The sequence below is a fragment of the Mustela nivalis genome, assembly GCF_964662115.1.
Source record: "Mustela nivalis genome assembly, chromosome: 3".
Classification (NCBI taxonomy): Eukaryota; Metazoa; Chordata; class Mammalia; order Carnivora; family Mustelidae; genus Mustela; species Mustela nivalis.
The window spans coordinates 95,356,080-95,383,052 of record NC_139022.1 but is presented as its reverse complement, the minus strand read 5'-3'; the positions used below and the strand labels follow the sequence as shown (position 1 = coordinate 95,383,052).

The 26,973-nt window shown below is 37.2% G+C and overlaps 1 protein-coding gene and 1 long non-coding RNA gene across 7 annotated transcripts in view; one reads left to right on the top strand and one right to left on the bottom strand.

The window, feature by feature from the left end:
• The window catches only part of MAP3K1 (mitogen-activated protein kinase kinase kinase 1), a 79,724-nt gene extending 60,280 nt beyond the window's left edge, over window positions 1-19,444 (top strand). For all 6 annotated transcript variants that reach the window (XM_082725952.1, XM_082725954.1, XM_082725956.1 and 3 more), the window contains 12 exons: window positions 42-225; window positions 2,227-2,502; window positions 6,123-6,244; window positions 7,797-7,888; window positions 8,356-8,545; window positions 8,855-10,133; window positions 10,491-10,643; window positions 12,010-12,172; window positions 13,413-13,544; window positions 14,439-14,581; window positions 15,314-15,445; window positions 16,795-19,444. In XM_082725952.1, coding sequence (XP_082582078.1) covers window positions 42-225; window positions 2,227-2,502; window positions 6,123-6,244; window positions 7,797-7,888; window positions 8,356-8,545; window positions 8,855-10,133; window positions 10,491-10,643; window positions 12,010-12,172; window positions 13,413-13,544; window positions 14,439-14,581; window positions 15,314-15,445; window positions 16,795-16,944 — 3,016 coding nt within the window. In that variant the 3' untranslated portion in view covers window positions 16,945-19,444. The remainder of the gene's footprint in view (window positions 1-41; window positions 226-2,226; window positions 2,503-6,122; window positions 6,245-7,796; window positions 7,889-8,355; window positions 8,546-8,854; window positions 10,134-10,490; window positions 10,644-12,009; window positions 12,173-13,412; window positions 13,545-14,438; window positions 14,582-15,313; window positions 15,446-16,794) is intronic.
• LOC309862272 overlaps window positions 1-26,973 on the bottom strand; it is an 82,723-nt gene that overhangs the window by 33,941 nt on the left and 21,809 nt on the right. Inside the window, exon 2 of the long non-coding RNA XR_014310395.1 lies at window positions 21,196-21,294. This is a non-coding gene — a long non-coding RNA (uncharacterized lncRNA). The remainder of the gene's footprint in view (window positions 1-21,195; window positions 21,295-26,973) is intronic.

Sequence of the window (26,973 nt, the reverse complement as noted above, 5' to 3'; positions counted from 1 at the left end):
TACTAAATTTTTTAACAAACTTTTGTTAATTTTTCATTTAGCCACGAGCTGTCAAGCCCTGTGGATTCCCCTTCTTCCCTGCGAGCTGCACAGCAGCAAACAGTACATCAGCAATCTTTGGCTGGATCCCAACGGAGGAGTCAGGAGAGCAATTTTAACCTTACACATTATGGAACTCAGCAGATTCCCCCTGCTTACAAAGATTTAGCTGAGCCATGGATTCAGGTAAATAGTTTTTATTCTTCATTTCTCAAATAAACCTTTATAGACCAATTAATGTAGCTACCTCCCAGTTGTTCTAATTTAAGAAAGTACTTTTGCTTGCCTCCATCATGACTGATAATTTGACTGAAAAATTTACCTCTGGTATTAACACTCATCTGCTTATTAAAGAGATTAAACTTGGAACATTGTTGGAGTCTCACCTCCCATCTCTAGAAAAATCTCTTTCGGAACCATCAGACATCAGGATTATCTAAGGATAGAGGCTAGACTCCTTCAATGCTAACTTGTTCAAATGTTTAATCCCATTTCTACGAAGAATTTTCTGTCATTTTTCTTTTTATTACCATTTAAACTCGGTTTCTATTTTCTGTATCCTCATGGCGTATAGTAGGTGCTAAATTGCTGAGTGGATTAATAAGAAAAAAAAAATAGAGCTTTTGCCTTATATTAGCCATTTTTATTTGAAAGGGCAGTTTCCATTTTTACTTTCTCTTCTGATGAAATCTTTTTTCTTACTCGGTAAATTGGAATTTCTGTTAGTTGGTTGGTTGGATTCTAGTGATTTTCTTTGTTGTTGTCTGCTTAGTCTATTATTTTTTATAAACGATGTCTCCAGTAGACAGTAGTAAAGTAAAATGTTTTTAATAAACTGTTAAATTCTTTTTAATACTATTAAATTTGTAAACAGACACACTGACTCATTCAGTTTGTATGTCATTAGGATTTCCTTTTTCTTTTTAATGACTATTATAGTCCTGCAGCTTTTGAATTCTTTTCTTAGTATGTAAGTAACCTATCATGAATCTAATAAAATTTGGAAACTTAAAAAACATAACCTTATTTATCTCGTTCATTAATGGTATTGAACATAGGCCTTTACCCTGCCCCTTCATGAGTCCTCAAGAGAATTCTCAAAGTTGGTACTCAGGGACTAGGGATACCATTCTTTCATGGTTTTTTTGTTGTTGTTTTTATTTATTTTGCAATACCTGTGTTTTGGTATTTTGTTTTTTACTTTATTTTTTCAGTGTTCCAAGATTCATTGTTTATGGATGCCATTCTTTCAGGGCAGTGGTGTAGTCAGTTTTGCTTAAGCTTTAGGCTGGACTATGCTATCTACTAGTTTTTTATTAAAAATATGACATAAGACAGAATTAAGACTTAGGTCATGGTATGTTATTTAACACTGCATGCCAGGCATAAGTTGACTATTTTGGTTGATTTATTCTCCTTTGGTGTCACCTTGTAATGGAACATTTAAAATAAAATAAATCATCATTTATTTGCCCTAAAAATTCAGAAATTTTCATCTCTAAAATTCAGAAAATTTTCATAAGATAAGTTATCTTGGGTCTTAAGTTTACTTTTAACTAATTGGCCCATAATGTCAACACCACGTACCCTTTCTTTGCAGGCACGGTGATTTGCTGATTTGAACACAAGTTTTTTTCTTGAGATTTTTCCACTCCTTAGTTGTAGTTCCATCTATTTTGTTGAGGGTATTTTTTTCCCTTACCCTTTTTCTGCAAGACAAAAATCACATTTAAAGTTTTTGACTTAACCACTGTCATCTGTAGGAGAAATACTCTGTATCTCTTTGGACACTCCATTGCCTTTTTTGATTTGGCTTTATCTTGCTTCAGTTTTTTTCTCTGTAACTAACCTTAATAAAAAGTTGGAGTTCTAAACAGATTTTTTTTTTTTTGTCATAAGTATAACAGTACAAAAACATATACGTATCCATCTAATTACTTAATGAAGTTCACTCTTAATTTTGTTTACACCAATGAATGTTAAGGAGTTTGGGTAATTACCAGTTAAACTTGAATATAAAATTCCTCCTTCTGATTTTTAAGTGGCTGGGCATAATTTGAAACTGTAGATTGGTGAAGATTTAAGAAATGTACACAGTTTTCCTTTAGTACTCAAAAATCATGCTTATTTTCAAATATTTGAGGCTTACCAGTTTTTCTTCACATTGAATTGTTTGTTTGACTACAGGTATTTGGAATGGAACTCGTTGGCTGCTTATTTTCTAGAAACTGGAATATAAGAGAGATGGCTCTCAGGCGTCTTTCCCACGATGTTAGTGGGGCTCTGCTATTGGCAAATGGGGAGAGCACTGGAAATTCTGGGAGCAACGGTAGAAGCAGCCCAAGTGCTGGGGCCAGCGGGTCTTCCCAGACCAGTATCTCAGGAGACGTGGTAGAGGCATGCTGCAACGTTTTGTCAATGGTCTGTGCCGACCCTGTCTACAAAGTGTACGTTGCTGCTTTAGTAAGTAGCTTTATTACATAACCAAAGCATTATGGGTGGGTTTTTGTTTTGTTTAGAACTTATAGATACCACTCTTAAGATCCAGTGAAAACTACTTTATCTGATTTAATTTTGGAAAAACCAAATTTTTATTCCATAATCCCAAGAAATTGCAGTTTTCTATTTAATCTCTTCATTTGGATTTTACTTGGTTTTTTTGTTTTTGTTTTTTTAAAGATCTTATTTATTTATTTATTTATTCACTTGACAGACAGAGCACAAGTAGACAGGCAGGCAGAGAGAGGAGGAAGCAGGCTCCCTGCCGAGCAGAGAGCCCAATGCGGGGCTCGATCCCAGGACCCCGAGACCAAGACCAGAGCCAAAGACAGAGGCTTTAACCCACTGAGCCACCCAGGCGCCCCTGGATTTTACTTGTTTTAACCTATTCAGGTTTTCTTATATGCTGGTTACTTTTCTCCCCTAAAATAGCCATGTCTTGCTGTTCCTATCTTTAAATCTTCCTAATACCTTACACATGATCAAATTAAAAATGCTTTTTGGGATAGCAAGTGATCATAGTTCCTTTGATTTTTTAAAAATAATTTGACATTAGACATTAAGGAGAACTAATTATTAATAAACATTGTTGTATGGAAATTCAGGATCGTTTTCACAGAGGAGGGTTCCATGACATAAATAACTGAGTTGTTTTTCTAGTTGAAGTTGTTAAAAGTTGTCTTTCTTGACTGGGATGGAATGAGGAGGTTGTTTAATTTGTAATTTTGGAGGCTAACTTGACTTTCTCCATTTTAAGTATATATATCTTTTAGAACAGGATTTCTCAACCTCAGCATCTTGACATTAAGCCAGATAAGTATTTGTTGGGGGCAAGGGTGCTGTCTTGTACACTGTATGATGTTTAGCACCATCCCTGGCTTCTACCCACTAGGTATCAGTAGCAAACCTCTCTTCTCCCTCCCATCTCCTTCATGACAGCCAAGGATGTCTCCAGGCATTGCTGAGTGTCCCTGAGGGTCAGAATTGCCCCATTTCATGACGACTGCTTTAGAATAATTCTTATCTAGATCTTTCTTCTTTTAACTAGGCTCCAAGCTCAGGTTTTTTAAAACTCCTTAATCTCTCTGCTTCCACCCTCAGTCTTCTTGTAATCCATCCTGTAAGAACTATGCCCAGTGAATCTTCTTTTTGAGAGGTAATATAGCCTGATGGTTATGAACATGAATTTGGAGTTAGAACTGAGTGATTTCATAACTTACCATCCTAACTGGGGTACTTGAATAATCTGCTAGTTAAACTGGGACTAGCCTAGGCAATCTGAACATAAGATCAAGATTATGGAGACCTTAATTGAGATTCTGGTTCTTCCACTTGCTGGCAGTGTCACTTTAGGACTCATTAAATTTCAACTTTCTCACATAAAATAATGAAAATATTACCTGTTAGGTTTGAAATGAGATTGTGTAAAACCTCTAGCCATAAAGTGTGGCACACTGTAAGAACACTGATTATATAGTAGCCATCAGTATTCCTTAAACACCACTTTGGTTATTGCCTGGGTTAGAAACCCTTAGAGGATTAGCAGCATTTCCAAAAGCATATTCTATGGCAATTTGGCAGGATTATGAAAACTTCCCCTGAAGGAAGAGTTCTCTGTTCAGTTAAAATTGATGAGCACAAGTTAAGCGGGTCTGTACCCTGCAAGGCTTCTAGGAACCTTCAGTAAAATAATGTACATTAGGAATTTATAAGAACAAGAAGTAGAATGCATTATTTCCCAAACTATCTTACCATGGTCTGGTTTTTTCATGTAGAATATCCAGGGACCAGCATACTATAAAGACCAATGTTTTTGGCCCAACTTTTTACCTCTTTTTCTTACTGTTTTCCAACACAAACCTACTTGACTGTTCAAAGTACTGCCTTACTGTCTGGTTGTTTCTTCCTAAGTTCAGACGGTTTCCCATCTAGTTTGTGAACTGTGGAGGGAAAGGACTCTGAGAATCAGACTATACTCTTGATTCCTCTATAATTACTTAGTGTGCCATGCACAGTGGAAGCAGAAATGGCTCCATCCCTTAAAGCTCTCCCTTCTCTTTCTCCCTTCCCTTTGTCCTTCCTGTTTTCCCCTCCCTTCCCTTGCCATATACAGTTCTTCGCTGAACCACTGGAGGGTTATTTGTGGGCATCACGACATGACATTTTAGCTCCAATATTTTAGCGGGTAGCTTTTAAGAACAAATACATTCTTCTGTATAACCACAATGCAGTCAGCAGACTCAGGAAATTTAGCATTAATAACAGTATTATTATGTACTTATGAAGTCCATATTCAGATATCCCGTTGTTGCAACAGTGTCCTTTATAGCTAAGCCACAGACTTTACTCAGTTTTTACCAAATTTTCCATTAATGTCTTTTTTGTTCCAGGACCTAGTCCAGAAACTCACATTGCATTTAGTTAACTGTACTCCCTTAATCTCTTCCCATCTATGACAGTTCCTTAGTCTTTCCTTGTCTTGGATACATCTTGACATTTTTTGAAGTGTGCTGGCCACTTATTTTGAAGAATGTCCCTCATTTTGGGTTTATCTGGTATTTTCTCATGATTTGATAGAGTTTATGCATTTTCATAAGAATATGAGAGGTTGGGGTGCCTCGTTGGCTCTGTCGGTTAGGCATCTGCCTTTGGCTCAGGTCAAGATCCCAGGGTGCTGGGATAAAGCCCCACATTGGGCTTTCTGCTTAGCGGGGAACCTGCCTCTCTCCTTCTCCCTCTGCCTGCTGCTCCCCTGCTTGTGTTCTCTGTCAAATAAATAAAATCTTAAAAAAAAAAAAAAAAAAACAGAAGGAATTCAAGAGTGCCATTCTTAGTGCACTGTATCAAAGGATATATGATGTTGATCTGGCTTATTATTGGTGATGCTGTCTTTCATCATTTGGTTAAGGAGATGTTTATTGGGTTTCTTGCTATAAAATTACTATAATAAATGTCTTAGGGGAGATACTTTGAGGCTGCAGATATCCTCTATTTCTCTTAAGAATTTTGCCCACTGATTTTAGCATTTGTCAGTGGATCTTGCCTATAGCAGTTATTATTATAGTGTTCTAACAGTGATTTTCTATTTCCCTTATTTCTTCTATATTAATTAATTGGGATTTTTCTATCAAGAGGAACAAACTGTCTCTTCTCCCCCCATTTATGTATTTATTCAGTTTTTAAATTTATACCAATATAGACTGATGGGTATTTATTTTATCTGTGGATTATAATCCAGTACTATCATCATTTAATTTGTTGCTTATATTATTTGAGCTTTGGCCATTAGAAGCTCTTTTTTAACTTACTTTAAAATTCATTCTTCAAAAATTGCAGAAATAGTTCAAGAGTTTCCTTATACCCCACTGTTTATTCATATATGTATATATGTGTATGTGTGTGTGTGTGTGTGTGTGTGTGTGTGTGTGTATAATGGATTATTTATTTATAAATATATCATGGATTATTTATGGATTACAGTCCTTTCCTATCATAATTTATTTTATTAAATGGTCTCAGATTATGCCAGGGTCTCTTATGCTTTTCAAATGCAGTCAAACTGACCTTCGGTTTTTTCTTCCCAGAAAACGTTGAGAGCCATGCTAGTATATACTCCTTGCCATAGTTTGGCAGAAAGAATCAAACTGCAGAGACTTCTCCGGCCAGTTGTAGACACCATCCTAGTCAAGTGTGCAGATGCCAATAGGTAAGGCCCTACTGATGAACTGCTTCAAACCCTCTTATATTAAAAGCCTAGCAACAAGCCTCACACCTGGTGAGTATTTGATACATGTTTATTAAATGAGGCTTTGAATATTGTTTTCTAATATGAGAATTGAAGTTAAAATTTAACACTTAAAGCTGTTGAACACTAGGGAGAAGGACTAGTGACAAGTAAAAACCAGGCTAACAAACTGCATGGATAACCATTTTACTGTGTTGTGATTGATTTTCTTTTATCTTAAAGTAATATTCTTAATCTCAAGTCCATTTGAAAGAACAGTAGGTGTTATATACATAATCTTACTTTAGAGAATGAGTTACACAGGATAGGAACCAATAAAATCATTGCATCTGCTTAAAAAACCAAACAGTTCCATATTTGCTGTGTTTTGGAATTTTACTCTATGACAGTTTATGCTAAAAAAAAGAACCACACAGCAACAAATTCCATTTGATCCTGCAATATCCTTAAAAACTGGCAAGCAACAAGAGTAATGCTAATTGGAAAGGTAAGGATAGTTAGGTAGAGAAATGAGTCATGATCATAGTAAAAACTAAGCTCTAACTGTGCTTTTATGAGACCAGTGGTTCGCCCACTGCTCCTTTAATGAGCATAGCTAGTGCTAAAGGTCGTTGGGCATTCTCACCTCTTTTCAGTCCTGCCCATTTCAGGGGAGGAAGCACTGGATCTCCCATGTGCCTCTGCCATGCCCATTTGAAGCTCGCTCAGCCCAACTTTTGTCTTCTTTCCTAAGTCACATGATGCAGTTTTAGGTTTGCAGTTGGTCTCAAAAACTAGGTGCTTATATTTGACTTCTCATTTCATGAAGTGTGTGCTTTGCCCCCATTGTTTTCTCCACATAAGCCTATGAACTGAAAGTATTAGAGATGGTCTTGTTGCTTAGAGAGAATACTATAATACCTGAACATTAGGCAGATTAATAAATAATTTGCAAATGCATAGAAAAATTGCTGTTTTTCAGAATCAGAGTATATTTTTCAGAGAACTTCATTGCTTTTGTGGCATTTGTTGTGTTGTGTGCTTTCCCAAATACTAAAATTAGGTTGTTTACTTGGTCCCTTCAGTGACAGAACATTATTAAAAAAAAATACAGTAAAAAGATTTTAAGGAACTCACTCAGGCTAAATAAGAGAAATAAAGTTTTGGATGGGAAGGTTTTGCTTTTAATGTAAGAGATTCTTACTGAAAATTCAGAAATCAAAACAAGTATTTTTTATTTTAATGAAATAACCAAAATACGCTTTTTATCTGGTTTGCTATTTAAATCAGTACTTGCTCTTCAAGAGCCACTAGTAAAAGTTCTGTGCTTAACACAAATGAGGTAATGAAATTAACCTTAAATGATGAATATTATTATTTGTAGGAATATTATTAATGTGATTTTAGTGGTGGAAAAGCAAACACATGTGGAAGCTTTTTTCCCCACCTTTTCACATAGCATTACATTACTTTTGTCCTTTTAATGTGCATTTTATCTAAGATCCAAGTCTGATGTTGCTTCTTTCATTTGTAGTCGTACAAGTCAGCTGTCTATATCGACACTGTTGGAATTATGCAAAGGCCAAGCAGGAGAGTTGGCAGTTGGCAGAGAAATACTTAAAGCTGGTAATAACTTTTTACTTAATAATAATGTAGCAGATCTTACCATTTTCCTTCGCCGACTGTCTAATTCTGTAATCTCTGATAGGGCAGTTGTATGGATTTTGGAGTAATTGTGTAAATTGATTGAGTCAGCTAACGTTAGAAATATGAATTAATCTAAGAAATTCTTTCTTTTTTAAACGATTTATTTATCTGAGAGAGCACAGAGGGAGGGGCAGAGGGAGAGGGAGCAGACTCCCTGCTGAGCACATTGCCAGACTTGGGGCTCAATCCTAGGACCCTGAGATGATAACCTGACTCAAACTCAAGAGTCAGCCATTTAAGCAACTGAGTTACCCAGGAAACCCCTAACAAATTTTTAAAATGAATATAATTAGAGTATTGTCCTTGACATTGTGCTATTTTGACCATGTTTTGTTTTAGATTTTAATATCACTGCTTTTCAATTATTTCTGCTTTCCTTTTCACAGGATCCATTGGTATTGGTGGTGTTGATTATGTCTTAAGTTGTATTCTTGGAAACCAAACTGAATCAAACAACTGGCAAGAACTTCTGGGCCGCCTTTGCCTTATAGACAGACTGCTCTTGGAATTTCCTGCTGAATTTTACCCTCATATTGTCAGTACTGATGTTTCACAAGCTGAGCCTGTTGATGTCAGGTAATATTTCTTCTGCAAATAAATTACTTTCTTCTTCTTTCTACTCATCCCCCCCCCCCCAAGGACACATTTTAGATTCATTAAAGACTCAGAAGCTAAAGAACATATATATAGGTTACTAATACCTTAATCTTTGATTGATTAAAAAAAACCTCAAGTCTAGGCTATTTAATTAAAATTTAATAGATCCTTTGTTCTGAAATGACTTTTTTTCAGTGTATAAGCTTTAAACTCTAGTACCTTTCTTATTTGCATATAGTTTGCAATAATTTTGACTTGTCTAGTAATTGGATTTTTTTTTTCTTTCAGGTATAAAAAGCTGCTGTCCCTCTTAACCTTTGCTTTGCAGTCCATTGATAATTCCCACTCAATGGTTGGTAAACTCTCCCGAAGGATATATCTGAGTTCCGCAAGAATGGTTACTGCAGTCCCCCACGTATTTTCAAAACTATTAGAAATGCTGAATGTTTCCAGTTCCACTCATTTTACCAGGATGCGTCGTCGTTTGATGGCTATTGCAGATGAGGTGGAAATTGCTGAGGCCATCCAACTAGGCGTAGGAGACGCTTTGGAGGATCGACATGACAGCTTTTTACAGGCGGCTGTCCCAACCAGTTACCCAGAAACCACAGAGAACAGCTCCCTTGAGCACACAGACCATTTAGAGAAAACTGGAAAAGGACTATGTGCTACAAAACTGAGTGCCACTTCAGAGGACATTACTGACAGACTGGGCAGCATTTCAGTAGGACTTCCCAGTTCAACAACAATGGAGCAACCAAAGCCAATGGTTCAAACAAAAGGCAGACCCCACAGTCAGTGTTTGAACACCTCTCCTTTATCTCATCATTCCCCATTAATGTTTCCACCCTTGTCAACTCCTTCTTCATCTGCCCCCTCTGCACCAACTGGCACTGGAACGGATGTCTCTAAGCATAGACCTCAGGGATTCATTCCCTGCAAAATACCTTCCGCATCTCCTCAGACACAGCGAAAATTTTCTCTACAGTTCCAGAGAAACTGTTCGGAAAACAGAGACTCAGATAAATCTTCCCCCATCTTTACTCAGTCCAGACCCCTGCCCTCTAGTAATATACACAGGCCAAAGCCATCTCGACCTTCCCCAGGTAATTCAAGTAAACAGGGAGAGGTCTCAAAGAATAGCATGACACTTGATCTGAACAGTACTGCCAAATGTGAGGACAGCTTTGGCAGCAGCAATAGCAGTAATGCTGTCATACCCAGTGATGAGACAGTGTTCACCCCAGTAGAAGAGAAATGCAGACTAGATGTCAATACAGAGCTCAACTCCAGTATTGAGGACCTTCTTGAAGCATCTATGCCTTCAAGTGATACAACAGTAACTTTTAAGTCAGAAGTTGCTGTGCTCTCCCCTGAAAAGGATGAAAATGATGATACCTACAAAGATGACGTGAATCATAATCAAAAATGCAAAGAAAAGATGGAAGCTGAAGAAGAAGAAGCTTTAGCAATTGCCATGGCAATGTCAGCGTCTCAGGATGCCCTCCCCATAGTTCCTCAACTACAAGTTGAAAATGGAGAAGATATCATCATTATTCAACAGGATGTAAGTATAGTCTTGAAGTGATTAGAGTTTCCTTGCACCAAGCTAAAAGAAACTTAACTCAGAAACGATGCTTTTCACATGAGTTAATTGTGAGAAGCAGTTTTTCACATAGAGTTATACAGCAGTTTTTTAATTGTTGCTTGACCACAAACACTACTTGCCTATTTCAAAGGCATTTCTGTAATGGTGATCCCTTCTGCATTTGACATTGGTCACCAACACTGTCCCTACAGAGGTCAACTTTATAGATGGTCTGAGAAGCCAGACCAAGCAAGAATAGTATTTTGCCAGGCTGATTTCACAAACTCTTCCTCTTTTAACCTAACAGTAAAAAGATTGCTTTCATTTAATATGTAGACACCAGAAACTCTACCAGGACATACCAAAGCAAAACAACCTTACAGAGAAGACACTGAATGGCTGAAGGGTCAGCAGATAGGCCTTGGAGCATTTTCTTCCTGTTACCAGGCTCAAGATGTGGGAACTGGAACATTAATGGCTGTTAAACAGGTAAATACCTAGTGAGCACATAAATGACTTAAATTATAGAAATGAAGCATGAGAAAATAAGAAAAATAAAGGATATGTTCCAGTGTGTATATGCTTTAGTTCTTTTTCAGACACCTAAATTTCAAAGTAAATACTGCCAAAGCACCAAAAGCATCATGGATTCTAATGGAAAGCTGAAGCATGATTTATTTTAATGAGCTGCAGAAAAGTCCCCTGATAGTCTTCTTTCTTTCTTTCTTTTTAAAATTTCATATATTTATTTGGGAGCGGGGGAGGCATGAGTTGGGGGAGGGACAGAGGCAGAGGGAGAAGGAGAAGCAGCCTCCTCCCCTGATGAGCAAGGAGCCCGATAGGGAACCGCTCCCAGGACCCTGAAATCATGACCCAAGCCGAAGGCAAATGCTCAACCAACTAAGCCACCCAGGTGCTCCTGAAAGTATAGTCTTAAAGCATGATTATTTAAAATGCAGCACCAAGATGGGCCTCATAGAGGTTGTTTTTGGTTGTGCTTTTTTTTTTTTTAAAGATTATTTATTTAGGGGCGCCTGGGTGGCTCAGTAGGTTAAACTGCTGCCTTCGGCTCAGGTCATGATCTCAGAGTCCTGGGATCGAGTCCCGCATCGGGCTCTCTGCTCAGCAGAGAGCCTGCTTCCCTCTCTCTCTGCCTGCCTCTCCATCTACTTGTGATTTCTCTCTGTCAGATAAATAAATAAAATCTTTAAAAAAAAAAAAAAAAAGATTATTTATTTATTTGACAGAGAGACGAGATCACAATCAGGCAGAGAAGCAGGCAGAGGGGGAGGGGGAAGCAGGCTCCCTGCTGAGCAGAGAGCCCAATGCAGGCCTCAGTCTCAGGACCCTGGGATCATGATCTGAGCTGAAGGTGGAGGCTTAACCCACTGAGCCACCCAGTTGCCCCTGGTTGTGCTTTTTATAAACAAGAGTTATGATTTCATACTCCTTTTACCCATGTAACCTGTGCAGCAGCATCTTGGGATCTCTAGTTTACTTTTTATGAACATCCTGATCAAAAGAAGAAAATTAAAATAAAGCTTTCATTTTTAAATTATGTTGGTTCTTCTATAAATGGGCTTTTCTTATTCCATCTTTGGACAGTTTGGGAGGACTGGCTACATCCCAGTTTTTTCCCTTTTTCTGATATTTCATTGCTTCTTAAGCTAGACTCTCTTCTCTTTCTAAGAGTTTGATTTTTTTTTAATGGAGTATCTACATATTAGCATAAATGCTAACTCCTGTTAATCTATAACTGATTTGAAATTGTCCACTTTAGATCAGATTGTTAATAAAGTTTATAAATAGAAATTCGTCAGAATTCAAAACTTTATAAACATGGTTATTGAAACAGGTGACATATGTCAGAAATACATCTTCTGAGCAAGAGGAAGTAGTGGAAGCATTAAGAGAAGAGATCAGAATGATGAGCCACTTGAATCATCCCAACATCATTAGGATGTTGGGAGCCACATGTGAGAAAAGCAATTATAATCTCTTCATCGAATGGATGGCAGGTATGTTCCTGTTTTAAATTGCCAGTAATAGCACATGAATTTAACTTTCTGGCTAATACTAAATTTAAGAAAAACAGCTTATTTTTAAAACACTTATTTTTAGTAAGTAGTTGCTTTTCTAAAAGCAAATCACCCCTAACATAATATAAACCGGAAATACTTTGTTTTATCTTACACTGATTGATTGGTGGGCAGCAAAACGAAGTGTACCGAGTAATAGTACAAAGCTCTCAAAGAGTGAGGGGAGCCAAGAGTATTGGGTTGCCCATTTTGTCTTACATTTAAATATCAATAAGATATTCATTGTCTCTACCTTTCAGACTTTTTCAGTGTTCCTTTTTAAATGATTTTGTAGCACTGTTTTACAGGAATAATTTTTTAAAGACCTGCTTATGTGTAAGAGCCATATTTTTCCAGATAGCCATCATTAGTTAGATTTGAGATGTTTTAATGTGACAATATAAAAATGAAATTAAGATATAACTTGGAAAAATTATTGTAGGCAAACTAGCACTGATGCATAAAGTTGAACCTTGTCATCTACTTGAACAAATAAAAACTGAATTTTATGTAGTATCATACTGTACATACAGTAGAACAAGTAACTTGGGATATAATGAATGAACAAATGCTTGGTTTAGCATCTTAGATTTTTTTGCATCTGAAGGAGTGTGTTTCTGTTTACATATCTGTTCTTTGGTATGTTCCCTGATGTTGGTTGTAGCTGTGTAGATTGTTGTTTTTAGGTTGACTATTTTAAATACTTCTCAGTGTGAGGTTTATTGAGCTTGTGACCTGTCCCAGGTCAGAGCTAGTAAATAGTAGAGTATGAAGCTTCTTGCTGGCTCTTCTGGTCTGGCTTCTCTCTACCTTCTGCAAAATAACATGTTAGCACTCTTAAGTCTTACTAAGAAAGGTATTTTGTATATCTTGGTCAAAAAGAGAGGTGAATGGTACGTTGCAGAATAGTTCCATCCAAAATTGTTAAGTTTCAAAGCTTTCTGAAATCTTGACGTTCCAAAAAACTAGGTCATGAAAGTTGGATGAAAATGTCTAATTGATAGGTTTTGAGATCCCTGGAATATATTAGTTTTAAAATCCGTTTCACTTCTGGTGCAGAGTATAAATTTAATATTTCATATTGAACATGAGCTCTGGCACAAGAATATGTAACCTAAGTGTAATAAAATTGTTTTAATTTTGGCTTGAGTTTATGATAATTATTATATTTGTCTTATAGGGGGATCTGTGGCTCATTTGCTCAGTAAATATGGAGCCTTCAAGGAATCAGTAGTTATTAATTATACTGAACAGTTACTTCGTGGCCTTTCATATCTCCATGAAAACCAGATCATTCATAGAGATGTCAAAGGTAGGTATTCTTTTAATTACTACCCACTACCAATAAATAGAAATACATGTAGTTTTATAACTTGGACCTTTGTTGATAGTTTCTACCTTGAAACTATGGGGTTTCAAGTTAGAAACTTGGGGTTGTTTCTCCTGAGTAACTCAAATCACTAGAATTAATAGAAGTGAAAGGAACCTGTGGAGTCATGTAATCTGCCTTCCTTGGAGAGACTGATTTTTCCAGTCCTACTGCTAATTGATGGCAAATCAGGTATAAAAATCAGGTCTCTGATTTCCTATCTTGGTCTCATGACCTCCTACCTCCCCAAAAGTTCCTGTTCCTGGCTTTATTTAGAATAATTGGGATGTCATGTACTTCTTTTGAGAAAAATCCTTTCAAATCTTTTGCAGTTCATCTTATTAAGAACAACGTTGGCTTTCTGACATGAATGTCTATGGCTCATATTTGATATAACATACTCAAGTAATTTTATAACATTAATTTTTTATAAGTTAGAATTGTGAAATTCCTGTATATTTTCAGTTGGTCTAGTGAGTGTGTTTCAGTAGGACTTTGTCTTAAAATGGAAACTACACTAAAATTTTAACTTCGAGGGAAGATTTTTGATGGGAATCATTATATTAAAGGTTTTTAGCACTTTTTATTAAATGTCTGCCTTTATTTCCTTTTGCCTCGTTACTCTGATCTTCCCTCTGAGGATTTGGATTTTATTTATTTTGCACAGTTGATACCTCTGTGCCTTTAGCAAGAATGAAATGAATTCAGAGAGGAGATTTTTCTGAACCCTTCCATGTCTACTTCCTTTGTTACGTCCTATTTTGTAGTATCTTACTGAGTTTCTAATCTGTTCTTTTGTTTTTAACATACAAGGTCATTTGCTATTTCTTTTGACAGGTGCCAATTTGCTAATTGACAGCACAGGTCAGAGACTGAGAATTGCAGATTTCGGAGCTGCAGCCAGGTTGGCATCAAAAGGAACTGGTGCAGGAGAGTTTCAGGGACAGTTATTGGGGACAATTGCATTTATGGCACCTGAGGTGAGAAGCAGCTTTGAGTGTGATGAAAGAAAATACCTGGAGTTCTAGGTGACAGAATTAGAGCAAATTAGTTTGCAGTGTTATTCAGTATATGCTTACAAATTAGAAGCATATAGCTCTAAAAATAAGGTTTTAATTATATCCTTGATTTCAGAACCCTTAATCCTTGCCTTTCCATCTTTGTCTTGACAAAATTTTAAAAGGCAGGTTTTAATAGTTTGCTTATAAGACTATTTCTAACAAAGAATTTTGGGGTGATATGTACTACTGTTTTGTAGTACACCCAAAGCACACATAATAGGAATCTCAACAGTTGGTCTCTCCCTGTTCCAAAGGGAGGTGAGCACAGAGAAGCTGGTCTTAGTAGCAGTGGAAGAAGTGTAACTAAGCACTGCTGTTCTGAATCAGGCTTCATCTGTTGTGTTCCAAACTCTTCGTGTTTACATGTGGTGATCACTTACTTGTCCTCTGGCCACTTTGTTTACTTAAGTGCACTGGGGGTGCTTGGAAATTCTGTGATACGTCTCTTTCTTTCATTATCTCAGAATTCTCCAAAATACTTTTGTGCCACATAGGAGATTAATAAGTTTATTGATGAAATAAATGAGACATCAGGGTAGTCTGTGGAGTTACCATTGTTTTGATCTGAAATTAAAAAGCTAGGATCTATAACTACACAACATCTTTCTCTTTTTTTAATGAGTAATATTTCCAAATCACCTTCCATTTTAGGTACTAAGAGGTCAGCAGTATGGTAGGAGCTGTGACGTATGGAGTGTTGGCTGTGCCATTATAGAAATGGCTTGTGCTAAACCACCTTGGAATGCAGAAAAACACTCCAATCATCTTGCTTTGATATTTAAGGTAACTGATAGAAAAATTACTTCTTTCTGCTAAAATTGGCAGGAGGCAGATTTTCATGGATTCTCCTTACCTCTCAATCTCAGGTGAAAGCATATCCTCTTTGAAATAAATATGCATGTGTACATCTCCAGGAATTTATATGGTGTGGTGAATATGGGCAGCAAATACAGTCAGTCCTCATTTTTCACAATAGTAAGGCTCTATAAAGTCACTTGGAACAATGAGTTAGCAAATGATAAATCATTGTTCCTAGGTGAAATACATAAATGGATGTATCCAACTTTCAAAGGTTAAGAACATAGAGCTTTTTATGTACACAATCTGCCAATTTTTAAAATCAGATTTACTCTTTGGTGTATTTTAAAAAATTATATTTGAATCAGGTACCAAATCCTATTTGTTCTACCTTTCTGACAACGCTCAAATCCACTCTGTCCATTTCCAGCAGAGAAGAGTATCATAGTTGAGATTTTTAGCTTTTGATCAGACACGTACTAGTTAAAAGCTTGGGCTCTGACATGTGCTAGTTAAAAGCTTGGGCTCTGATGGGGGATGGGGTAACTGGGTGATGGACATTGGGAAGGGTATGTATACGTTGTCATGAACACTGGATACTATATAAAACTGATGAATCACAGACATGTACCCCTGTAACAAATAATACTTCTGTGTTAATTAATTGAATTTAAGTCAAACAAAAAAAGCAGCTTGGACTCTGGAGTGATACAGACATGGTTTCAAACCACAGTCTAGCCTTTAATAAGCCCTGTCACTAGGGGAATGACTAACTTAATCTACCCTGTTTTTTTGGTTGTAAAATGGGTGTAATGACAGCACCTACTTCATGGGATTATCTCTGGGCCTGAGTAAAGCAAAGTCTACTGCATTGGCACCCCAGCACCTCCCAGCTGCCATAACTGCCTCTGGTTCTTCCCATACTTAGAGACCTTCCTCCTTTGGTGCAGCTGTGTGTCTGATGTACAAAATGGGCAGGTGTGGTCTTTCTCACTTTGAATAGCTCTTTGTGCTGCATAATAGAAAATGTAGGAGAGCGTATAGTATAAATACTTTACCTACCTGTCTAACCATTTTGATGCTCTCATCCGTGTTCATTTGAGACAATAAGGGAAACGCATAGATCCATCTGCTCAGGATATATTTGGTCAAATTCTAAAAATCCTAAAATTTGAAGGTTCTTGGAGGAAGCCTCCCATCTGGCTGGTGAGTTTTCCCATAAATTCTGTCAGAAGAAAGTCCACACACTTAAGCTTCCATTCTGTGCACAAGATCCGTGTGTACTACAGTTCCGACCATGCAAGATGTCAACATACTGGTGGTTTTTCTTATAGATTGCAAGTGCAACTACTGCTCCATCGATCCCTTCACATTTGTCTCCTGGTTTACGAGATGTGGCTCTTCGGTGTTTAGAACTTCAACCTCAGGACCGACCTCCGTCAAGAGAGCTACTGAAGCATCCAGTCTTCCGTACTACATGGTAGCCAATTACAGACTCTGATGGAGACAGGTTGCTCAACAAGGCAAAACTTTTGTGGGGAACCACGCTGATAATCTGCTGGCCTTCATGCCACTGAACAGCTATGAACAGGACCAGTGGGGAACCCTTACCTAAGTATGTGATTGACAAATCATGATCTGTACCTAAGCTTAGTATGCAAAAGCCCACAATTTGTGCAGAAACTGTAAACCGTGCCTTTCAAAGAACTGGCCATAGGTAAACAGGAAAACAGTGAAGTTTGCATGACTAACAGAAGTGTATTTGGGTTTTTGTTTTTTTTTTTTTTGGAGCACTTTTTCAGCAATATTAGCAGCTGAGGGGCTCAGGATCTATTTTAATGTTTGAATTATTCTTCCATTTCATATCGTGATCACAAGCAGGGGGTTCTGCAATTCCGTTCATTTTTTTTGTCACTGGCTCCCAATCAATATCTGCCTCTTTTAGGTCAGAGTATGCTATAAGTAGCAGTAAATATATTTTTAAAAGTTGATAACTTCTTTATGAACCACAGTTGACCTTTATTTTTTAAATGCCTGGGTAATTGTGGTTCACTGTGCATTTTACTGTTTGGCCCATTCATTTCGTTTTTGGAAATCATGGTTCTGTATTTTCATTTCACCTTCACTTTTGTTTAATATTCAGGGAAAGGTGAGTTTTTTCAAACAGAAAAAAAAAAATAGAACTAGGTGTGAACTAGAGTTTATTAAATATCTTGCTCTTGCAAGAGGGTATTTTTTAAAATTCAGATTTAATCTTGTTTGTTTTTAAAATTGGAATATAATAAAATACTACCTTCACTGAGTCAGTCACTGCTTTTTTCATGCAGGTTAAATATAAATTAAGTGAAAATCAACTATTCTCTGTGATGCAGCTCAAAACCAAGATCAAGATGACCTTGAAATTTGATTTTTTTAATGTATTGGTTTCTTTTATAGGAAACATCACACCTTTGAAGTCTTAACTTTGTATGTAACAATCCATCATTCATCATCCATCACCACTAATAATATTAAACTGCTATTTTCCTTCTACCATGCATTATCTCTTTACAGTAGGCCTGGCTCATAATTAAAGAAATTAACTAATAACTATCAATGAGTAATAGTGTTTTTACAAAATAAATTTTCTTGGAACTCTGAAAACATGTTCAGAAAGAAAAGTGAAATTGAATTTGACTTACACCCTAATTCTTGGTTTTTGCTCAATTATCTAATGGTTTTCATCAGAGTTGAATTCAGATGCATGGAATCCTGAAGGAAAATGGCAGCTCTTTTATCCTTTTTTTGTGACTCTTTAAATATTTAATACAACTTTTTGAGATGAGAAGTTTTAACTCTTCAGAAGCCAGTTGAATTATTGCAGAGTGAAACAGAATTGGTTATTCTCAAAGACTCAGGATAAACTAAATAAGCTATACAGAGTACATTTTAAATGTACATCACAAATTGGAAGTAAAATAAGTTACAAGATAAGTTTACAGAGATATATTGCATATAATTTTTAAAAGGCAGGTTTTTTTGGTTTGGGGTTTTTTGGGTTTTTTTTTTTTTTTTTTTTTTTTACATGAATGTGTCTCTTAGTGAAATTTTACATTCCTTTGTTTTTGGAAGATTGGCAATATTTGAAGAGTTAAAAATAGTACCGAAATGTGAAGTTTGGTAGCTCTAAATGTGTTGTACTTGACTTCCTTTTTTTATTTTCTATCTTTTCTGTGTGTGTGACTACTTAGAACTTTCACAACCGTAATAAGATTGTTTCCAAGTTTCTCATGTGCAAGCTTTAACGGATGCACTCTTGCCATTTTATGTACTGGAAGATCATCACTGGTCAGATTAATACTGTGTCTGACAGAAATGTAAACTGTATAAACTGAGGAACCTCAGCTAATCAGTATTACTTTGTAGATCACCATGCCCACCACATTTCAAACTCAAACTGCCTCTAGATGCAAATCCATTGTTTGAGTTTGTTTGCAGTTCCCTCAGCTTGCTGGTAATTGTGGTGTTTTGTTTTTTGTTTTGTTTTGTTTTCAATGCAAATGTGATATAATATTCTTATTTTCTTTGGATCAAAGCTGGACTGAAAATTGTATTGTGTAATTATTTTTGTGTTCTTAATGTTATTTGGTACTCAAAAGTTGTAAATAATGTCTACTGCTGTTTATTCCAGGTTCTACTACCTCAGGTGTCCTATAGTTCTTCTTCTACCAAAGTTCACTTTCACAATGAAATTATATTTGCTGTGTGACTATGATTCCTAAGACTTCCAGGGCTTAAGGGCTAACTTCTATTAGCACCTTACTGTGTAAGCAAATGTTACAAAAAAAATCTCTGGGTTAAGAAAATTTGGCTTAAATGTATCCTTTGTTATTTTAAATATATCGAGATATTTTAATTAAAATTTTTACCCCATTGAACCAATTTTATAGTATTTGTACCTATTTTGGTGTTTGTCTTTATAGTAAATAAAAGTTTTTGAACAAAGGTTGGTAATTTTATTTATTTTGCCAGCTGCCCAGTTATGTCCTTTATAGATGAAGGATCCAGACCAAGAGTACGTATTCCTCGTAGTCATCAAGTTTCTTCAGTTTCATTCAATCCAGAATCATTCCTTAGTTTTTTCTTTATGTTCATGACCTTAGTATTTTTTAAGATTACAGGTTTTTGTTTTATAGAGGTCCTCCATTGGAGTTCATCTGGTGCTTCCTCATGACTGCATTTAGCATATGCATTTGTGACAGGAATATCAGAGAGGTGATGCTATGCTCTTCTTGGTGTGTCTTTTTTTTTTTTTTCTTTAAGATTTTATTTATTTGAGAGTGAGCAAGAGTGGAGGGAAGGGGGAGCCACAGGAAGGGGAAGCAGCAGATTCCCTGCTGAACAGGGAGCCCAGTGCCGTCTCTTCCTGGTGTGTCTTATCAGGAGGCACTTCAAAGCCAATTTGTCCCAATGCTGGTGATATTAACAGTGATCATCTGAGTAGGCTTCACCACTGTAAAGTTACCATTTCCCTTTGTAGTTAATATCCAGCTTAGTACGGATGTTAAGTATTTTGTAGAGGTGATACTTTGAGATTACATAGTTTGTTCTTCATTTAACTTTCACTCTCTGCTCTTAGCCTTCTTGAATTCTGAATTATTACTCCGATAGATGCCAAATGGTGATTTTTCTAGTTCTTGCATTCTTTCGGTATTTTGTTAATAGACATTTTGCTATAAGAAGAGCTTTCTCTTCTCCTATTTATTACTCACTTATAAGAATGGTTTTTTGGATTCCTGTACAGTGAGAGAAAATCAATTAACTGTCATCATGTATTAGCTCAAATAGTCATCCTCAGCCACTGGGTGCCTCTGAAAGCCAGCTTCTCTGTCTGCTGGCAAGCCACCTTCTTCGAACACTTCCATATTTAGAGACTCATCTTGTGTATTCTCTGTTTCAGCTCTGGGATCAGCCATTTTTCAAAGATTCCTTTGCTAGAGACTAGTATTTAAAAACATGGTGCTAAAAATACTCTTTGCTCTTGGGTATCACTTGTGTGTCACCTGGTCCCAGAGTTTTTCTGTGTATGTATATTTCTGCCTATATATATAATGCCTTCCCTGCATGGGGCCCAACCCCTGCTGGACTGCCTTTGTTCCTACTTATCTGTAGGCTTTCATAGATATATGTTCCATATATATTTTTTAAAGCCATCTTACATGAATATATAAAAGTTGTATGATACATACTCTACATATAATAGCATATAGATTATATATACAATATACTTTATTTTTTTAGAGTACTTTCAGGTTCACAGCAAAATTTAGGAGAAGATTCAGAGATTAACCATATGCTTCCTGGTCCCATTGACTCACAGCCTCCCCAACTATCAACATCTAAGGACTTTTTGCCAAGAAGGAAAGCTCTTCCAAAAAAGTTAAGTTTTTTTTTTTTTAATCTTAAATGAAAGTTATAACACTTTTAACACTCTACTTTATGTGGCTTGACATGTTATATACTTTCATATAAATACTACTACTGTTCCTAGCAGCACAGATTAAACTTAGTTGATTCTTTTTATATTGTATGGGAATAAAGATTCACTCACCAGAAGTATTTGTCAGGCATACCCTGGAACAGTGATTACGCTCCATTTCACAAAGGCAGAAACCAGCCAGTTGCAATCATTCTGCAATCAAGCTACACCAGGGAACTCCCTTGGCCTGCCCCACAGTTTTAGTCTTAGATTGTACCTTGTGGTTGTGTACTCATTTCTACTTTTATTCTTCATTTTTCTGCCAGTAGTCATCTCTCACAGGATCAAACTTAGTCAGAAACAAGATGAATTAAGCCTGCAAAATAGGTGATGTCTCGGATTAAGTGGTGGTTCAGACGGCATTTTCTACATCCACGTTTGTTGTAAAGACTCTGTATACTAATATGAAAATATGCATCTTTTTTTTTTTTTTAAGAGAGGAAGCAAGGGGTGCAGGGATGAGGCGTAGGCAGGAGAGATTCTTAAACAGGTTCCATGCCCAGTGTGGGCCCTGAAATGGGGCTCAATCTCACAACCCTGAGATCACAACCTGAGCTGAAGTTAAGAGTCAGACACTTAACCAACTGAGTCACCTGATGCCCCCCCTAAATGTGCATCTTTTAAATAGGCTTTAGCTATTACTGTTAAGCAGTACACTTACGTCATTTCCAGAAAATACTACCTTTGAGAACAGATTTTGCCATCTATTTAAATGGCAATAATAATTGTGTAAAAGGGCTGTATATATAGGATAGAGAGAATCTAGAAAAACGTTGGGGTATCATGCTTACCCAGAAATGCCAATAAATGCCCATGTGAATTAATATAGTAATTCACTTGTTATAAAATGCATGAAATACTGATGCCACTGGGGAAAACAGTGACTAAACAGAAACTTTGGCAATCTGTCACCCTTCTACACCATGACAATTTTTAGGTTTCTAAGGCACAGTAGTAGGTCATAAGGAGGGACCTGGAAACCATGAATACATACATACACTGGCTCAAATCTGGCTCTGCCACTTGCCATTTGACCTTTTGAACCTTCACTTCCGCCTCTATAGAATGAAAGTGACAGTGTTGTGCAAAGTAAAAGAACCTATGTAAATGGCCTAGAACACTGTCAGGCATGTTGGATGCACACTGTATGTTTGGATGAATAGATGAGTGATCCAAAGGTTATAGATTCCAATACCTATGTGGCTTGAAGTGTCCTTAGCAGGGCCTATGGCCAACCTAAGAGTTCATGCCAAATTCGTGTTCAAGAAAGGGTCTGTGGGGGCGCCTGGGTGGCTCAGTGGTTAAGCCGCTGCCTTCGGCTCAGGTCATGATCTTGGGATCCTGGGATCGAGCCCCTCGTTGGGCTTTCTGCTCAGCAGGGAGCCTGCTTCCTCCTCTCTCTCTGCCTGCCTCTGCCTGCTTGTGATCTCTCTCTGTCAAATAAGTAAAATCTTAAAAAAAAAAAAAAAAAAAGAAAGAAAGGGTCTGTGTTTGCCATACTGGAATGGGAAGAAAAAAAATAAATAAAAGCCTCTAAATTTTCAAAAGAAGCTGGAAATCTGGATTTTATCTGCAACTTCCTGTTGTTTAAATATGGGAAACTAATTCAAAATTTGGATTAGGAACTATAGGCTAAACAAAACTCATAGGCTAGTTTTAACCTGTGGCTAGCCACTTTCTGATCTCTGATTTGGTCCAGTCTTTTAAAACAAAAGAAGGTAGACTACTGGAGGAGAATCTCAGTTTTGGAAAAGTGGATCCAGGACTTTTGTCTTTTAAGAGCTGTGAGAAGAGGGGAAACTGGAGATGATTATAGATGCTAGAGAATAAACCTCTGAGGAGAAAATTAATGTCTAACTATATGCACTAATGTGAAATGTTTACCATTAAATCCTAATTATCAGGTAGCATATTATGCATATGTAACATTCAAATATGCCATCACTGTGATATTATCTTTGTGAATTTTATTTGACAACAGATGTTCTGTATTATGTGACTAGAGAACTCCATCCATGATTGAAGCACCGTCACCACTTTATAGTCATCCTGGAATCACTCTAATCTATGCCTCATGGCCCTCAAACCTCTGCCACCCACGCAGGGCTAAAACTAAGCTAACATGATGATGTAAGAGGCAAAGTCATCACACCCCAAAGTACCTTTCCAACAATGCTGAAATTCCTATTAGAGTTTAGAGATAATTAAGTGCTATTTTCCTTTAAAGTCAATTTGCTAAAGATTTCTCACCATGTATAAAGACATACTGAGGGGTGCCTGGGTGGCTTAGTTAAGCATCTGCCTTCAGCTCAGGTCATGATCCCAGGGTCCTAGGATCCAGCCCAGCATTGAGCTCCCTGCTCAGTGGGGAGTCTGCTTCTCCCTCTCCCTCTGCCTGCTGCTCCCCTTGCTTGTGTCTGCTCACTTGCTTGCTCTCAGTGCAATCTATATCAAATACCAACAGGGGGACTATGTTGTACACCTCAAACTAATACAATATTACATGTCAAATAACTTCATTTAAAATTTTTTTCCAGTTGCAGGATATAAAATTAACATACACAAGTCAGTTCTTTCTATATACTAACAATCAAATATCTGAAAAGGAAAGAAAACATTCTCCTTTACAAGTGCATCAAGACCAATAAAAGACAGGAATAATTGTAACCATGAAGATGTAAGATCTAGACACTGAAAACTAAAAAACTATGATCAAAGAAACTTAAGTAGTATTGTTAAAATGTCCATACTACCCAAAGCCGCCTATAGAGTTAACACAATCTATCAAGATTTCAGTGGCAATTTTCAAAGAAATAGATAAAGCAATTCCAAAATTTCTATGGAACCACTAAAGACACCTAATAGCTAAAACAATCCTGAGAAAGAAGATAACGCTGGAGACATCCCATTTCCTGATTTCAAACTCTACTATCAGGCTACAGTAACCAAAATGGTACGATACTGGCACAAAAATAGGTACAATAACCAATGGAACTAAGTTAAGAGCCTAGGCATGTACCCTTATATATACAGTCGACTAATATTTGACAAGGAAGTCAAGATATTCAGTAAGAAAAAAAAGTTCTTTCGAAATGGTGCTAGAAAAACCTGGGTAACAATTTTCCAGATAATGAAAATGAACACTGATCTTACATCACTCATAAAAATCACATCAAGGGCGCCTGGGTGGCTCAGTGGGTTAAGCCGCTGCCTTCGGCTCAGGTCATGATCTCGGGGTCCTGGGATCGAGTCCCGCATCGGGCTCTCTGCTCAGCAGGGAGCCTGCTTCCCTCTCTCTCTCTCTCTGCCTGCCTCTCCATCTACTTGTGATTTCTCTCTGTCAAATAAATAAATAAAATCTTAAAAAAAAAAAAATCACATCAAAATGGTTTAAAGACTTATAAGACTTGAAAATGTAAAACTCCTAGAAACACACACACACACACACGGATAAAAACTCTTGGTGATGGTCTTGGCAACAATTTTTGAATAAGACACCAAAGTGGAAGCAATAAAAGCAAAAATTAGTAAGAGGAACATGAAACTAAAAACTTCTATACAGCAGGGGTGCGTGGGTGGCTCAGTGGGTTAAAGTCTCTGCCTTCGGCTCAGGTCGTGATCCCAGGGTCCTGGGATTGAGCCCCACATCAGGCTCTCTGCTCTGCAGGGAGCCTGCTTCCTCTCTCTCTCTCTCTCTCTCTGTCTCTGCCTGCCTCTCTGCCTACTTGTGATCTCTGTCTATCAAATAAAAAAAATTAAATCTTTGGGCGCCTGGGTGGCTCAGTGGGTTAAGCCACTGCCTTCGGCTCAGGTCATGATCTCAGGGTCCTGGGATCGAGTCCCGCATCGGGCTCTCTGCTCAGCAGGGAGCCTGCTTCCTCCTCTCTCTCTCTACCTGCCTCTCTGCCTGCTTGTAATCTCTCTCTGTCAAATAAATAAATAAAATCTTAAAAAAAAAAATTAAATCTTTGAAAAAAAAACAAAACTTCTATTTAGCAAAAGAAACAACAAAATGAAAAACCTACTAAATGGGAGAAAATTTTTGTAAATCACGTATCTCATAAGGGGTTAATATTCCAAAATACATTAAGAACTCAGAACTCAATAGCAAAAGCCAATCTAATTAAAAGATGCACAGAGGATCTGAATAGTTTGTTCCAAAGAAGACATACAAATGGTCAAGAGATGCAGGAACAGATGATCAGTATGAATAACTGTCAGGGAAATGCAGACTGAAACCACAAGGAGGTATCACCTTGAGGAACGCAAATTCGTGTAGCCTCTGTGGAAGAGTATGAAGTTCCCTCAAAAAATTAAAAACAGAACTTCCCCACATGATCCAGTAATTCCACTGCTGGGTATTCATCCAAAGGAAACGAAATTACTATCTCAAAAAGGTATCTGCATTCCCATGTTCACCATAGCATTATTTTCAACAACCAACACATAAAACTACCCAAGTGTCCATCAACTGGATGAATGGATAAAGATGTGGTATGTGTGTGTGTGTGTGTGCTTCTGTATTATTCAGCTGTGAAAAAGAAACCCTATCATTTGTAACATGAATGAACTTCAAGGGCATTATATGTTAAGTGAATAAGAGAAAAACGGCACCTGGTGGCTCAGTGGGTTAAAGCCTCTGCCTTCGGCTCAGGTCATGATCCCAGGGTCCTGGGATCGAGCCCCACATCAGGCTCTCTGCTCAACAGAGAGCCTGCTTCCTCCTCTTTCTCTCTCTCTGCCTGCCTCTCTGCCTACTTGTGATCTCTGTCAAATAAATAAATAAAATCTTTAAAAATAATAATAATAAGAGAAAAACAAAGACGGTATGATCCACTAATATGTAGCAACTTTAAAACAAACAAACAAACAAAAACCTCATAGAGAACAGATTGGTGGTCGCCAGGGGTTGGGGGCTGTTGTTGGGCAAAAATGGATAAAGGTGATTGAAAGGTACAAACTTCCAGCTCTAAGTCCTGGGGATGTACAGTACTGAGTACAACATGGTGACTATAGCTAACAACACTACATTGCGTATTTGAAAGTTGCTAAGAGAGTAGATCTTAAAAGTTCTCATCGCAAGAAAAAAAACTGTAACTGTGTGGTGACAGATATCAACTAAACTTATTGTGCTGGTCATTTTGCAGTGTATACATAAATCATTATGCTGTAAAACTAACACATTGCTACTTACGTAGAAGTGAAAGGAAGTAGTATAGATGGCTTAAAATGTTCTTTTCATGGTCTGACTTCTGCTCAACTCTCTCCTCTCCTGGACTATCACCATCTTAAGACCAAGATATCTCCTCAGCCACTGCTATTTCCCAGCATGGGGAATGGTCTCTTTATCATCACATTCCTCTACTAGGACATGCTATCCCTCTTTTCACCTGATTCACTTCACCTTATTATTTAAGACTTACTCTTGGTTCCTCTAGGAAGTTACTCTTACCCATAGTGGGTCAGATGATTTTCCCTGTAATGCTTTGGCAACCATAACTACACTTTTTCATCCTTCTCCCACTGGGCTATAATCCTTTAATTACCTTTCTTCTGAAAGAGACTATGTGTTTTGCAGCTGTAGGAAGAGTATCTTATTTATTTCTGTGCCCTCACTAACTAGTGCAGGGGCTGAAACGGACTTAACCTTGGTTTGTTGAACTAAATGGCAAGGAGAAATTATTGACTAAAAAAATACAGTTGATCTCTAAATTAAAATATTTATAGCTTAAGTGTCTGATGAGAACAATTTTCTAACTGTATATTCCTAGTGGGATATATTCAAGAACAAAAGAAAGCAAATAAATATTTGGTTTCGGTAGTGGTGTAATTCTCAAAGCATTTTTGCATACTGTAGGACAGAGTGCATAAGAAAATATATTGATGCCACTGACAAACAGCGTTTTCACTGTGAGAGAAGGAAGATAGAAATATGAATGGGAAAAGGTAGGGGAAAATCAGATGTTATTAAATTTCAATTGGCCAAGGGGCACCT